Raw genomic sequence first — 15,896 nt, forward strand, 5'->3', positions numbered from 1 at the left:
ACCTCAAGGACTGAGCGTTTCAGAGAGGGGGAAACATGAGGAGCTCACCCAGGTTGTTTATTTACAAGCAGGGGTTGCTGCTCCTGCTCCAGCTGGGGTGGAAGGATCTGGGATTTCCTGCAGGATTGGGGACCTCATCCAGCCCAGCTGCACCCCAGTTTCACTATTCAGGGGTTGTTTCCAGATGTTGTATCCCTGGAATGGTCCAAGGCCAGGTTGGATGGGGCTTGGAGCAACCTGGGATAGTGGAAGGTGTCCCTGGTTGGAACTGGATGAGTTTTAATGTTCCTTCCAACCCAAACCATCTCCACTCACCCATTTCTTGCTGTGGGATTTGGATAATAACTATTCCTCACACAACAAATGCCACACAGCACATGTTGGGAAATAAAGACCCACTCAGGAGGGCTTTTTTAACCAGTAAACTTTATTTATATATAACAACAGTACAAAGTGAGTCCTTGGCTTGCAAAATAGGAGTGTTTCATATTTACAATAGGTACACAATAATATATTAGAATAATAACAAAACCCCCTTTTATTTCCTTGGAACATTTTTAAATACTTAAACTTTCTTACATTTGTTTTTCTTTTTTTTTCCACAACACTTGTAAAAACAACAAAAAACAGACAATCATCTTTAAAAAAAAAATATAATACAGAACTCCAGTGTGTCAAGTATAACGGGGAGGGGAGGAGCCAGAGAACGACACGGTGGAATGGGCACAGATACAAATCACTTCCTTCTTCCTGCCAATACACAAATCCCCTAAAACTGGCGGGTGTTGGTTTTTAAGGAGAAGGGGCAGAAGAAACCAGGATCTGTTCCACGGCTGATACCTCTACATTCTGTGACATTTTTGGGGGACTCCAGAAGTTTTAGTACCTGTACATTCCCTTCCCCTCGCTGCTTCCCCTGGCAGCCCCCAAGGTGCCATCAACACCACAACTCAGTAAGAGGACATTTTACTGCATTGTCTTCTGAAGCCATGAAATAACGTGGCAAAATCAGCTCATTTCCCTCCCCACAGCTCCTCCTGCACCTTCGTGCTGCTCAGTCCATGGGGTGGAAATGTCACATGGAGAAGCTGCTGCATCAACTTCCAAGCTTATTCGAAAGAGAGGTATTCAAAATCCCAAAGGAAAGGCCATACAGGAGAGCTCGTGTTTGACTTGGCAGCCTCAGGAGGCCCAGGGAGTTTGGGATGTTTGGGATATTCTCCGTGCAGTTGGATGGACCTTGTGGGTCCTTTGAGCTGCAGAAAGGTCAGCTTTTCCAGGATTATTTTCCACTCTTACAAAGGAAGGAGAGGGATGGGTAACACCAGGACAAAGGGGGATCTGAAAGAACAAGCACAGGGACACTGCCATGCTCCCAGCACAGCCACACCACCTCTGGGTGCCACCTCAGCAACGAGGGTGGGACTGGAGTGGCTTTTCCAGCAAGGAGCAGCCAGGCTCTGCCATCCTGCACTGCCCCACCCTTCCAGCTCCCCATCTCCCACCCCAGCACCCAGCAGAGCACCCTGGGGTGCAGGACATGCACCACAGAGCCCCAGTTTGCTCCCAGGAGCCAGGAAGGCTCCAGGCACCACCTGCTGCTGCTCCATGGCGTGCCCAGAACAGGAGCACCACCTGAGTTTCCAGGGTGAAGGGGCTTTGCACAGAGCCTTCCAGGCAGCCAAAACTGGCCCAAAGGCTCCCATCCTCTTCCCCTGCAAAACTAAACTGCCCAAACGGCACTGGAGTTGCCTATTTGGGGTTTCTCAGCTCAGCAGATCCCCAGCAATGCCTCCTCAGCACACATGGGCACCTCGTACTCCAATATTGCCCCACTGAGGGTCTCACCAATAAAACCAAACCACCCTGTCCGTGCAGGTGGCCTCAGAGCTGTCCCCAGTGCTTTGCCCTCAGCCCCTGACCCCCTGCTCTCTGGTTTTGGGTCCAGGCTGGGTGTTTTCACCACAGAATTCACCAAGGACAGGACTGTGTCTGAGCTCTCCTCGCACACAACTGCAATGTCACTGCTCCCTGCACTATTGCCTTGCACTTCCTGCTACAAACATGATTCTGGAATAGGATGGCTGAAGCTCTGTGGCATTTTAATGCATCTTTGATGTCAGTTATTTACCCTCCTCGGAACATTTTTCCTTCTCTCCAGGGCACAGTCACACGTGAGCTCTCCCTGATGGCCCAGCTTATCCGAGTCAGTCTATTTTAGTTTCGTTTAGGTTGGGGAGCTGAGTCCCTGTGACAGGTGAGCTCTGACAGCGCAGGAAACTGGATGGAGGACAGCCAGTGACAGCAGAGCGTGGCTGGGCTGCTGCCAGGGAATGGGCTGGAGGCACAGGAGCAGCACAGGGACTGTGAGGAGCTGCTCTGTGCCAACCTGGCCTTCCTGTGCCCTGCTGGCTCTTTGGGACTCCTGGGAATGAGATTTTCAATTCAAAAAATTGAATTTTTGCCCACTGGAGGAGGGGAGTGCTCTGACCCTTTTTCCTAAGCACACAAGACTCCCACAAGGTGCTCGGAGCCAGCAGAGTACAGAGGTGCAATCCCAGAGCCTTAAACCCTCTTGCTTTACCCTCCACATGCCCACCCAAGCTGCTTCCTGCATTGTGACCTTTTCTGTGGAGTCCAGTGGAAGGTAGGAGAGGACACTGACGTGGGATGGGCCACCAGGGTTTTAAGACAGAGTGTGGAAGGCACTGCTGTGATGAAGGTCTCTGTTGGCACCGCGGCGAGCGGCTGTGCTCACTGTCCCTGGCGTGTCACAGCCCCGAGCCCTGCAGGGAGGCACCGCTGTCCCCACGGCCATCCTTCAGGGACAAACCTGAAATTCCACTCCTGGAATGCTGCTGGGATGCAGTGAGGCCATGGCAGCAGTTTGTTCCCCACGGTGAGTCCTCAGGGCTGGATATTCAGGGTTTCCAGGGATATCCATGCTGGATTTCACGGGGTTTTGGCCGTGCTGATCCCTCCTGCCTCCCTCTAAATTCATCCTTTATGGCAAAGTGTGGACCACTCACTGTCCACACCCCATGAGCTGCTGTGGCTGCAGCTCCCCAGCGGGGCTCACACAGGGACAGCTTTGCCCACGAGTTCTGCTCTGGCAATGTGGGGTTTGTGGGGTTTTCATAAAGGCTTTCAAGGTGGAGAAGCGTTTGATTAGCACCTCGCTCCCCCTCGGAGTGGGTGCTTTGATAGCTCGTGAGCAGGAGATTAAACGGAATTATTCAAGCGGTGACACCAGGCAGAGAGATCCCGGAAAATGACGTCTCCTGCTTTGATGTTGGAATACCTGAAACGGAGAGAGCCGGAGACTCCAAACACCAAGAGGCCTCGCAGGAGGAAGGGGGCAATGAGAGGGATGTGAAATCGTTTCATCTAAGGCAAGTGCCCCCTCCTGACCAAAGCTTGAGTCCAGTTTGCTGCGAGCGCAAAGAAAATGCCATTTTGAGATCTGAAGCTTCCTCCTCCCCAAGGAGGAGATGTCGGATGCAAACAGGGCAATAGATTCCCAGCGCTTTGCCCCAGGGGGATATGTTGCTTCATTCCATATAATTGCCTGTAAAGATCCATAATTAATGTCAACCACCATGAGTAGACACTTGGCAATATATTTCTAGGCCACCCTTCCAGCCAGGACTGTGCTGTTCCCTCTGCCATCCTCCTGAAGCTTTTCCAGATGATGGAAGAGGTGTTTTTGCTGCTTCCTTCGCAATTCAGTCAGAAGTGTAGGAGCTTCTTGATTTGCAAAGTGCTCCTGCTGCTTTCCGTTTTTTCTCTCTGCTCAAATCTCCCCTCAGCATGGAAGATCAACTCAGTTGTCCCCTTCTCTCCCTAATGTTCTGCTGGAGAGTCCAGGGGTGCTTGGTGACTTCCATTTCTGCTGAGAAAATACAGGGGAGTGGGGAATGACTTTGGGGTGCTCCGGCCAGAAGGGAGAGAGCAGGAGGAGGAAAACCAGGATTAAAACACAAAAGCCTCTCAAGGAGATGCAGAGAAGAGCACCAAAAGGGCTTTTGGGCAGGGACACAGTCACCAGGCCCAGGTGATGCACAGCCAGGCCTTTGCTTTGGGCTGTACTGATAGTTTGTGAATCCTGCAGAGAGAATCCTCCAGACTGATATTCAGAAGTGTTCAGAGTCTATTTGGGAACTTTTTTGGAGCGCTCTCTTTGGGTTTCAGAGTACCATGAGAATTCAGTGAACCCAAACCAACAATCACAGCTAGAACAGATCTGGAAATCCCTCACCTAAGCTGTGGGAAGGATCACTGGGAACAGCAGGAACAGAACCAGCAAAAACCTGCAGGATTTCAAAGCCTGACCCTCTGCCATCTCCTGTGGTACCTCAGTGAGGAGCAGGCCAGGCTGGGGACTGCTCCAGGGACATTCCTGGTGCTGATCTCCTCAATGCCTGACTTTTAGTAGGACTTTCACCCAATTTCTGCCTTCAAAATGAGATTCACTGTGCAGGAGCAGGATCCCTGGGAAGAGAACTCTTGGATAAAGGGCAGAACAAACCCTGCTCTGCCTCAGTCTCTGTTTCTGCCACTCTCCCCCTCTCTCAGTAAATCCAGTGCTCAGGCTGTTGTAAATGTCAAGAACTTATTGCACAAGGTTGATTATTATCATCAGTATTTTCTCCTTTTCAGAGACACTCACAGAAGTGGATTACCAAAAGAAAGTGGACTTGGCATGGCTTTTACTGAATGGTAATTAAACCAAGTTTCCTGAGTATTTCTCTACGTGCTTCTCCCCTCCCCTGTGCTGGACTGCAGGACACCAAATCCAGCAGCTCTGGGAGCCTTGCTGGGCTCCTCCAGGCAGGAATGGTGGAGGAGGGGGACGGATATGAAAATGGATTTTCCTTCAACACCCACTGGCTGCAATCTGAGGTCCCATTCTGGTGTGACACAGCCCGGGCAGACACCAGGAATTCTTCTGCTGCCATAGCCAAGCTCCTGCAGCCAACACTTGTATTTCCATCAGCCCTCCTCTCCCTGCCCTCCCCACTGCAGCCTGCACACGTATCAATATTTACTACAGAGAGAAATATTTACAGCATTCCTTCCCCTCCTGGCACTCTACAAAGGGACACACATAAGCTTTGGTGTCTTTGAAAGAAATAACACTCACAAACATTTGCCTGTCCCTGGCCACAGGAACGTGTGCCGTGGGGCCAGCAAGGAACTGAAGAGAACAACGAGACGCCGACACAGAGACACGACAGCAGAGCTGGCTGGCCTGGGGGTGCTGGTTAAGGTTTGCCCTTGCCTGGAGCAGAGATTTCTCTCCCTTTCCCAGTGGAAATGCAAGTCCTGGCCCTGGGTGAGGCGGCGAGCACTGCCGGAGAGAGCCAAAGGGAGCTGTGCTGAAGGACTCTGCACGTCCAGCAGAAAAGCAACAAATATCTGCTCTCCCAACATCCAGGCTTTTCAAGTATTGGCACCGTAAACATCAGGGTTTGTGGGGTTTTACTGCAGAAAATCCGGGGTGGCTGCTGGAGACCCCCAAAACCAACCCTGGAGGAACCTGCAGTTCCACAGTGCAGAACCAGCAGTGGACACTCAATGGATTGCTGCTGGATCATCACAGCCATGCTGGACACTGCTGGACACTGCTGGATCACTGTAGCCACGCTGGACACTGCTGGATCACCACTGGACACTGCTGGACATTTCCAGATCACCATGGCCATACTGGACACTCCTGGACACTGCTGGACATTTCCAGATCACCATGGCCATACTGGACACACCTGGATCACCACTGGACACTGCTGGATCACTGTGGCCATACTGGACACTCCTGGACACTGCTGGACATTTCCAGATCACCACAACCATGCTGGACACTGCTGGATCACCGGCAGCCAACGAGGTGGGATGGAGGAGGAAAAGGGAAAAGCGATGAAATTCAGATCTTTCCTCATTCGACAGTAAATGGGATTTAAAAAAAATATATATTGACACTATATAAATACATGGATAAAGCTGGATTTCAAGACAGGTCGGATGGTCTGATGGTTTTGCAATTCAGGTAAAGTTCCTTCTAGTGCCTCTAAGTTACTCAGCCACTGGACTGTTTTTGGGCTAAAACTGCTATTTCGCTTGTGTAAAAAGGTGTGGTGCAAACTTGTGCTCTCATTTCTTGTAAGATCCCAAAACAAAGACATTTCGGTTTTCCAGATGTTCCAACTGGCATGAGAGTCCTTTTGCAGAATGCCTGAGCCATGTCCTCGGGAGACTCTCAGGGACAGGAATCAGAGCTGATCCTTCTTGCCAGGATTATCTCTATGGCCTCTGTGATTTTTGCTCTATTTCTTCTTATTTTTTTTTCCTTTTTCTTCCTTTTTTTTTTTTTAAAAAAAAACCCCCTTTAAATAAAGTTTCATTTTCTAATATACATTAAACAATTTTCATGCAAAGCAGCAGTCATGGAGACATCCAGACTTTCCAGGTTCCTTCTTTCCACGTACGCTCGAAAAAGTGATCCCCCTTGCTTGGACTTCGATTGAGATGTTTCATCATCTTCTCTTTCTGCTCTTTCAAACTGGATCCTGTATGATTTTTGAGCACAGCTGGTCCTTGTGCCAGGCTTTACTCCCTCCAGAAGAGCTTTGGGGGGTGTGTCCAGTGCTTTCCATGCTTGTTCTCCCTCTAAATTCCCGAGAGTCCGAGCGATCCTCTGCCCTTTGCTGTCCGTGACCTTTCTTCAGCTCTCGAAGGACATGGCCCCGATGAGTTGCTCCACTTTGTAAGCCAAGCGCTGCCTCCGAGCCTGCTCATCCTGCTCCAGAGCCCCGATGAGCTGGAGAGGAAACAGAAAAAAGGGGGGAAAAAAGGATCAGAGAGAGAAATCAGTGTGAGAGAGGGGGTGGGAGAGGTGGGTGGGCAGCGAGATGTGAGCAACTCGAAATGGGGAGGTGTGAAATTCCAATAAAAGGCAAAGCAACGCCACAAGTGCTTGGCTGTTGTTGGTTTGTTGGACCCCTTGATATCCACCCAGGAAAACCCACTCTGGTGCCTTGGACTCCACATTTCTTGTCTCGTTTAGCACGAAAGTGATGAGATTTTTTCAACCCTAATGGGAAAATAGCCGTGGCGTTGTATCACAAATGGCTACATGCAGTTCAGTGACAAAACCCTTCCGTTTCACGGACATAATTACAAAATCGGTTCTTCTTGCAGGGAAATGAAGGGGTGGAACAGATGGCGAGAACTTGGTTTAAAGTGATGCATTCATTAAAGGAGCTCAGGCTGCCAGGGAGCTTTTGCAAACAGGAGCCTGCATCACCACAGTGGGGATTTGGACCATGCTTCTCCCAAAGGACATGGAGCTTTCTGGAGAGCTTCACTAGGTCATGAATATTTTCCACTGCACTGGCTGCATGCCAGGGCTGAGGAATCCAGGTGCTCCCGCAAGATTTTAGCTGTCAATCCTCCTGGGGAGGATGCTACAAGTACAGCCAAACCTCTCAGTGTGTGAGGAGAACAGCAGGGCAGCAGTGGCTCCAGCTACAGGCAGGCTGCATCCTGGGCTGGGAAGGATGGAGCTCTGGGAGGGAGCAGAGGGGTTCCTGCACAGCCCAGCACTGCATCTTCTCTGCCACACATGTGCCATGGGGCCCTGCTGCCCCAGGGCACAGCATGGCCAAGGAGACAGCATGGCCCAGGAGACACCATCACTCCAGGGAACACCATCACTCTACAGGGGTGATGGTGGAGTGATGCACAGCACAGCCCCAGGGGACACTGCTGCCCACACCCACCTCCTCACTGTACTTGCTGACGTAGGAGTAGATCTCGTTGAGTGCACTCAGCATGTTGAACTCCACGGCGTGCAGGCGCGACTGCTCGGCGAGGTAGGCGTTCATGTCCTGGTCACTGATGGCCGGCAGCTTGGCGATGTCTGCATAATACCTGTGGGAATGAGGGGTCAGGGAGGCCATGAGCAACAGGAATGCTCACAATGCCCCTCTTCCCCTGAGGATTTAAGCTGAGCTCTGCAGGGAAAGGAACATCCTTTTGCTTTATGTTTACATCCAGCAAAACAGGACTCTGACCTGTAATGAGCTGAAAACACGAGCAGTGATGCTCGGCAGGGCTAAGAACCACCCAGCAGCATCCCTGATGGTGCTTTTGCTTCCCTCCCCACTCAGGATGTTCCATTCTGAACCCATGGGATGTCAGGCAGGTCCAGAGCACCCTGCAGCCACGCTGCCCTCACCTCTCCACCCAGCTCTTGTAGCTGGGGATGTCCTTGGCGTACAGCAGCTTGTTGGAGGGAGAGTCCTTGCCCAGGCGGTGCTCCGAGGTGGAGCAGGAATCCATGAAGGTCTGAGCCACCACGGAGAGGCAGGCGTCCGTGATGCTGCCCTTGTGGATGTCGAACACGAACTGTGGGTTTTTGATCACGTTCACCCAGAAGCGCAGGGGGAGGCTGAGGGAGGCAAAGCAACAAACAAAATGAAATGTGAAGACAGAGGCGAGGAAAGGGCAATTGCTGTGGATGGTGCTCCCAGGCAGCACATGAATGGTGGGAAGAGTAAGAGAAGAATTTAAATAGGAGCTGGGCTGAGGCTGCCCAGCATCAGTGCTGCCCAGATTGCTGGTGGTGGAGCTGCCATGCTGGGAGCTGTTCTGGGCTGATCCCACATGGAGCTGTGGAGGAGCTGAGGGGCAGGGGGACAGCCTGGCTGTCCAGGGCAGTGTTTGGGGGGACTGGAGGAGCATCTCCAGGAGGAGCCCATGAGGAGGGGTTGGTTAGAGCAGGGTGTGGGCCAGGGGCAGCTCCTGCACTGATCATTGCTGCTCGGCCGCTCCACGCTCCATCCCCACCAGCCAGCAGCAGGAATCAGAGCCTTTGTCCCCAAATCCCGGGGCCTTTGCAATCAAAGGGGAATTATTATTCCTTTTTTTCTTCGGCTGTATAGCAGGATCAAAAAAGCAGCTGCTGCTTTCTATTACCTTTCAAGTCGCAGCTCTCTCTGTCTCTCCAGCTCGCTGAAGGCTGCAGCCTTAACTCTTGCAGTGCTGCAGGAGAGCAGCTCAGCCCAGCCTCGTCACCCCCAGCTCTCTCTTCCAAACCTCCATTTGCTCTGACCTGCTCCAGGGGCACAAACTCTCTCCCATCTCCCCACCAAAATTCCCTTTCTGGGAATGCTGCTGCTCAGCTGAGCCATGGAGGAGGATGGTCCAGGCCTTGTGAAGTCTGATTGCTCTGGCAGGCCAAACTCTGGTGGTCACTGCTTTTTTTCCTCATAATTTCTTGTGATTGTACAGTTTTCATCCCAATAACTCCTCTTCTAAGGCTTTAAATGAATCGTTTTGAGCTTCCCACTGCCTTAGCAGGGAACCAGCTTTTGCAGCCATGATGATTAGAGGCCTTTTAAACCACGAGGGGCTCAGGGGAAAATACAAGCGCTTTAGGGAGCAACCATGTGTTGTGCTTTTTTTCCCTTTCTTGCAGAGGTAAATTTCCAACCCATGGAGGTTTTAATCCTAAAATAGCAGCAGAGGCAGAGATGTGAGAGCTCCTACTGTTTGGAGAAGGCTGGACATGGCTTTAGCCCCTGCCTGGGGCACGCAGAGCTGGCTCCTTCTCCCTGATGCCCAAATGCTCCAGGTGCTTCCCAAAGTGATGGGAAAGGTGCAGCCACTGGCTGAGCTCTCCCCTCCCAGCAGTGCTGGCATTTGTGACCCAGCAGGGTTTTGCAGACAGCACAGGGCACTGTAGCCCTGCTTCCCTGCTTCCCACTCTTCCCAAAGTCCAGAAGTGCAGATCTACAGTCTCAGGGCAGTGTCTAGCCCAGAGACAGCCAGGCTATCCCCCTTCCCTTCCAAATCAGGGTATTTTATGGTTTTACCATCTTGTGAACACCACACTGGCAGCCCAACCCAGCTCAAACCCCACTGCCACATCCACGGGGACAGCACAGCTTTACCTCCATCCCACACTGTTGGGATGCTCCCAGCCCTTCCCAAAACAACTCCCCACTTAATTTTCTCCCCACAACCCCTGAACACTCCGCTCTGCCTCCCTCTCAGCCCTTACCAGTTGCTCTTCCAGGTGTGCCTGACGTCCGTGTCGTGGATGCCGTGCTTGTCCGCCTGCTCGTCCAGGAAATCAAACATGTACTTGATGGCGAGGGGCAGAGCGCTGCCGCGGTGCACAGTGCTGAACAGAGTCTCAAACAGGTCGTCCACGAACTTCTGCAGCGTGCCCTGAGGGAAGAGGTGGAAATTGGGCAGCTTTTAGCTTTTTTTTAATGGAATTTTGGTTCAGGGTTTGTTCGCCTCTGCACAGGGGAGGGGAATTGGAGTTTTCTCTTGAAAAGGCTCTGTTGTTTCACTGAGGGTTTGGGAGTCACTGGGTGAGGCCTGATAGGCTTCAAGCAACGAAGAGATTCCCAGAGCCAGGAGATATAGAGGAGATAAATGGACATTAAAAAACATCATCCCCTGGTGTGGTCAGATTGATAAGAGAACCAAAGGATGAGGACCAAATCACCATCAAAGGGATCAGTAACCAATAGGAGATCGAATACTAAGAATTGTGTAATTTAGAATCTATACATATGCATTTCTTTGGGGTTTTTATGTATAAATATGTGAAAAATCAGCTAAAACCCCACATGTGATGGAATGATTTTCACTGCACAACTCCAGCCTGCAGCTACTCACTCATTTACTCTTTATTTCTAACCTGAAACAAATTTTCTTTGCTTTTCAATGCACAGCTGTGTTATCCACACTGGTGATCACGTGGGGAAAGGCAGGAAAACTGTCTGGTCAAAGAAATGCATAAATATTTACAGTCCCTGCTGCTTTCACCAACTCTTTGTATTTTAAAGCTATGCAGAAATATGGAGAATTGCAGAAATCTGGGCTCCAGAACCCCCCAATCCCAGAAAAAACCACACAGCCTGGGAGCAGAGCATCATCAGGGGCTGCCCAGGACCCCTCAATGAACTCACAGAGAATTTCCCAGCAGATTCAGCCCCGTTACCTTCGTGGCCAGCAGCCTGGTCAGGTAGATCTCAGACACCATCTTGCTGCCCCTGTCTCCCTCCTTCTGGTCGCCATGGTCGTGGTTCTTGACCAGGTGCCAGACCTTGACGCCGCTCTCCAGGTCGGGGGTGATCATGGGCGCTCGGGAGCGCAGGCTGTCGGGGCTCCCGGTGTAGCGGAACGTGGAGTCTGAGCCCGGGGAGAGAGCTTGGTGAGACCCACAGCAAAGCCATTCTGCACTTCCCTTGGTGCCCTCAGCACGTTTGATAATCCCAAACCACTCACACTGGGTTTTTTGTGGGGTAGGGAAATGTGAAACCACCCCGGGACCACCATTTGACAAAGATCCGTGTTGCTCTCCATTGAACAAAAAATCTCAGAATTGAGCTTTTTTTTCCCCCCAAACACGGACTTTCCTGCTCCATTCACATCCTTTTCTGATGTGAATTCCTCATCCAGATCCACACAAAACTCCTCCCGGAGTTACAGCTCACACACATTAACCCTGGGCACAAATTCCTGCAGCAGCCGAGCCCTGATTTTGGGATTTTGTCAATAATGAGGAGCTGCCCAGCACAAAGGGCAGGAGAATCTGCTGGGCTTGTCCTGGAGGCTTTCAGGAGAGCAGTGAGGACTCAAGCTGAGCATCAACAGCAGAGCTTGATGCCAGTCCTGCACCCTGTGCCATCCCTGGACTGAGCAGATCCATTCTCCTGCTGTCCCTGCTGTCTCTGCAGGGGATGGGGAGCTCAAAGGGCACCAGAAAATTTCCCCTAATTGCTCAGAAACCAAGGAGGGATTTGACATGTATTTATATATATATATTTCACTCCCTGGATCTCATCTCCAGTGCCTCCAGGACGAGACACGAGGCTGAGGAGCCCAACAGTGCCTTGCTGGGTTTTTCCTCTCCCCACATTTCTTTGTTCTCTGGGAATCTCGTGCATTTTCTCAAGTTTAGCCTTCAATTCACTGCTCACCCTCCTCATCAAGAGCACGGGGATCGATCGTAAATCAGCTGAGGGAAACACTCAAGTCATTACCAAAGTAGCTGGATTTTCATCCCTGATTAAGGCTTAGATAAATGAGTGCTCCAACTGATATAATTAAGGAGACAGACAGGGGGACAGCTCAGGAAGCATGCAGTAATTCTATTTTTAAACATATCTCTGTGCTGATATATAACAGGGGAAGTAAATAAGTATCTAATTTAAATTCTGCCGGCACAATTAGAAATATTAATCTTAACATGAGCAATGATCGCTCACATTGGTGCTTTGCAAAAGCTTTTGCAGCTGACAGAGATCAATGAGCACTGAGGGCTCAAGCTGTGTGACCCAGCCTTGGTTTTTCCACCACCTGAACTATGGGATGTGTTTGGACTACCCTTGGCAGGGAGAAATGCCTTTTCTCCTGGTTTTTACCTCAAGACTGCCCTGTTTTTGGCTCCTCAGAACCTTTGCTCGAGGAGAAAAACAACATTATTTTGGGAGCTATAAACAAGAGGAGGAGATGGGTTTGTCAGGAGACTTTTTGCTGGTAAAACACTCTGTAAAATGAACGATAATGAAAGATCAGCACTCGAGAGATTTTGCCACTGCTGCCTTTTATGGAAGTCTATTATTACAATTATTGTGGATTTAGTGTTCTGAAGGCACACCTGGCACCTCGCAGGCTCATTTTCTCAGGCTGCAGCATCTTCAGGGACCCTGTGGAATGTGCTGAGCCCTGCTATTATGCAAATCAGGAATTCCCAGGTGTTCACATCCCTGCACTCTGTGCTAAGATTGCCCTTCCCCATTTGTGACCCATTAGCTCGGAGCTCAGGATCATGTACTGAGAGAGGAAACAGGGGAAGGAATCAGGTTTTCCCGTGGTGCAGCCCTGCTCAGGGACTGCTGAGGAGGCTCAAAGATCCTTTCCTGCATCACCCATCCCCTCAGAGCCCTTGGAATTTCATTCCCAGAGCTGCTCTTGTGCTTGGCATTTCCATTTAGCTTCTCCCACCTTTTCTGGTCCTTCTGCTGTTGTCATCACTGGAAAAGCCTTACCAATCCAAACCAAACCAAACCAATCCAAACCAAACCAAGGAAGTTTTTCTGTTTGGATTTACATTCATTTTGGGTGGTTCTCTGGGGGAAATCACTGCTTTTTCCCCATGTAAATCCCAGTGTCTGCCCATGAGTCATCCTCTCCCACCCCAATCCTTACCATATCTGCTAATGGACGTCCGGGAGATGCTGGCAGAGGCAGGAATGTTGTAGGAGGAGGTTTGCTTGGGGACCAGAGCCACCACGGAGCGGTCTGACACCTGGGGAGGCAAAGCAGGAGGAGGTCAGTGGGATTCCCTGTCCCCACTGTGATCCTTGGCTGCTGATCCAAAAAATCCTGGGAAGAGCAGCCCAGGATTCTCTCCCAGCCTGGCTGAGTCCTGTGCTGGGTCAGGATACAGCAGGAGACTGAGGGAAAGGGAGGATAAATCAAAAGATGTGGTGAAGATGCTTTTGGTCGTTGTGATTTAAGATTATGCCTCGCCCAATAAAAATGAGAATCTCAAGAATTGTTGTGATCCAATTAAAGTAACAATGCAGGGGGAATAAAAGGGCTGTAATAACGTTATGGGCCATAAAACATTCCTATTAAACCATTTTTTATTTTAGCAATTTTTACGAACTTTAAAAGTTTGATTTACAGCAGAGCAAGTCATAAAGTCATCTTTCAGGGTATTTAATTGTTATCCCTTTACTGCTCCAGAGAAGGAATTAAACACTGGGAAGTCAAACTATAAATGAACATTAGCGCTAACAAGGTTTTGTTACAGCAGATTTTAGTAGCCATGTTTAATTTTATCCTCCCTATAAATCTGGTAGTCACTGGAAGTTTTCTAACTTATTCCCCTTAATTAAGGATCTGCAGGTTTCCAGGGAAGGGGCCTGAGTGGCTTTTAATTTTGAACTTGTGACCTGTGGTGCAGCACAGTGAGGGAGCAGAGAACAGAGCCACCTCACCTTGCCAGGGCCCAGCAGACACTTTTTAGAGGCTCAGCACAAAAGAAATGCCTCTTCCTGCTGCAGGAATTGCTTTTTGGGGCTAATTCCTGCATTATTGGCCAGGAGTCTTGTGATGGACTCAGCACTGACCCTATGAAATGAGGTTTTTTGCTCCCCCAGCAGCTCCAGGGGTTTTGCACAACATCTGCAGCCCCAAGGTGAGCTGCACACAGTGAACTGTGCTGCCTCCAAGGCTTTGGGCTCCATTCAGATGAAAGGTTTCATGGAAATCCGAGTTATTATTCTTGCTGCTGATAGTGGAAATAATAGTTACTTGTGTTTCAGCAGCACAGAAGTGAGAGATTTCTAAGCAAAACACTCCAAACACCTCCATTATTTCCTTTGCTGCTCCTGCCTCACTTCATCCAATTTGTTAAGGCAGTGGGAGAAGTGATCAGTGCTGATATTATTTTCTTAGGCTGCTCTTAGCTGCCACTTCAGCTCCATTTCAGCAGGGAGCAACCCGAGCCCAGGGTGCTCCCGTGCCGGATCCGCTTCCACCAGGGCTGTGCTTAACTGGGAGAGAGGCACTAAAAATTCCACACACACACACATTTAAGAGCCCTCTCACTCTCTAAATTTGGGGCGGAATGGCTGCTGTCAGCTCAGCCCCACCAGCTGCAAATCAGCCTCGGATGGAGCAGGAATTCCTTCCCCCCTCGCTCACAGAGCACCCCAGGGACGCGCAGAGCTGCCTGCCTGCTTTACAACTTTATAAATATTCTGATTATTCTACAAGCTGGAAACGCAGCGAGGGCACAAAACACCTGAAAGACAAGGGGAAGAAAAGCTGGGGTGGGGGAGAAGGGAGCCCAGGCCATGGGGCTGGGTCTGTGGGGATGCAGGGAGGATTCCAGCTCCCATCCACACTGCACTCAGCTCCTAAGTCTCATTTTCCACCCAAACCTTCCCTTTCTCCTCCTAATTTTTCATTTAAAGCAGTTTCCTGGTCTCCTGGCCTCTCCAGACTTGCTGACAGGTATTCATGCTCTGCTGCCTCTGAGTTAACCCTGCGTGAGCCACTGTAAATCATTTGATATTAAATCCAGTGTTTCATTTTTCCTGAGTGAAACCACACGGGGTAAGACTCTCCCATGGAGTTTAATAGCCATGAAACCAAAAGGATACGACACAAATGTAATACAATTCCTTGCCATGTATGAAAGCTCCAGAGAATTTAACAAAGAATTACACTTATTTAAGTTATCCGTCTATTTTTATAAATGTAGAAATAAGCAGGAGGTGTGCAGTGCTCTCTATAATTTGATAAAGTGGTTCAAAACTATTAGAAAGATGAATATTTCCCTTTAATTCCAGTTAGGTTTTTGTATGCGAAGGCTTCCCAGGAAAAAATGCATTTGATCAGTTATTGTATTTTTGTGATTCTAATGCAGAAAACAAAAGCAACGGTGCCAAAATCCAGGAACCACACCTGGTTCATGTGTCACATTCCCATTAAGTGGTGAGACAGCAGCACTTGGAACTCCAGGGATTTTATACCCTCTTTAAGCTGGGCCTTTACCCATGGATTTGTTTTACTGTGCAGTCCTGGAGCATCTGTGTTTTTGATACCTAATAAAAATGGTTACTCCAACAGAAAAAAACCCCCAAACTGGTAGGAATAACAAAAAATAACAATAAAAAATATGTGTATATATATATATAAAAAAATATATATATTTTATATATATATATGTTGCTGCTAGTTTTTGGCAAAAGCCTCGCCTTGACAAGATTTCTGCTACAACGAAAAGATTTTGGCTTCTCTTTAATGCCCGAGACAGCTCAGTTGGGCTGTGCAGGGCTGGGGCCAGAGCAGAAGACATG

At 49.7% G+C, this 15,896-nt stretch overlaps 1 protein-coding gene across 3 annotated transcripts in view; it reads right to left on the reverse strand.

The window, feature by feature from the left end:
* Window positions 1-389: 389 nt before the first annotated feature.
* Window positions 390-15,896, reverse strand: part of PLXNA2 (plexin A2) — a 137,927-nt gene continuing 122,420 nt past the window's right edge. For all 3 annotated transcript variants that reach the window (XM_085044352.1, XM_085044353.1, XM_085044354.1), the window contains exons 27-32: window positions 13,231-13,330; window positions 11,018-11,208; window positions 10,064-10,233; window positions 8,237-8,449; window positions 7,779-7,929; window positions 390-6,817 (exon numbers count right to left, since the gene is read on the reverse strand). In XM_085044352.1, coding sequence (XP_084900478.1) covers window positions 6,722-6,817; window positions 7,779-7,929; window positions 8,237-8,449; window positions 10,064-10,233; window positions 11,018-11,208; window positions 13,231-13,330 — 921 coding nt within the window. In that variant the 3' untranslated portion in view covers window positions 390-6,721. The remainder of the gene's footprint in view (window positions 6,818-7,778; window positions 7,930-8,236; window positions 8,450-10,063; window positions 10,234-11,017; window positions 11,209-13,230; window positions 13,331-15,896) is intronic.

The sequence above is a fragment of the Lichenostomus cassidix genome, unplaced genomic scaffold (genome assembly GCF_008360975.1).
Source record: "Lichenostomus cassidix isolate B80296 unplaced genomic scaffold, HeHo_3.0 unassigened_scaffold_chr26, whole genome shotgun sequence".
In the NCBI taxonomy this organism is placed as follows: Eukaryota; Metazoa; Chordata; class Aves; order Passeriformes; family Meliphagidae; genus Lichenostomus; species Lichenostomus cassidix.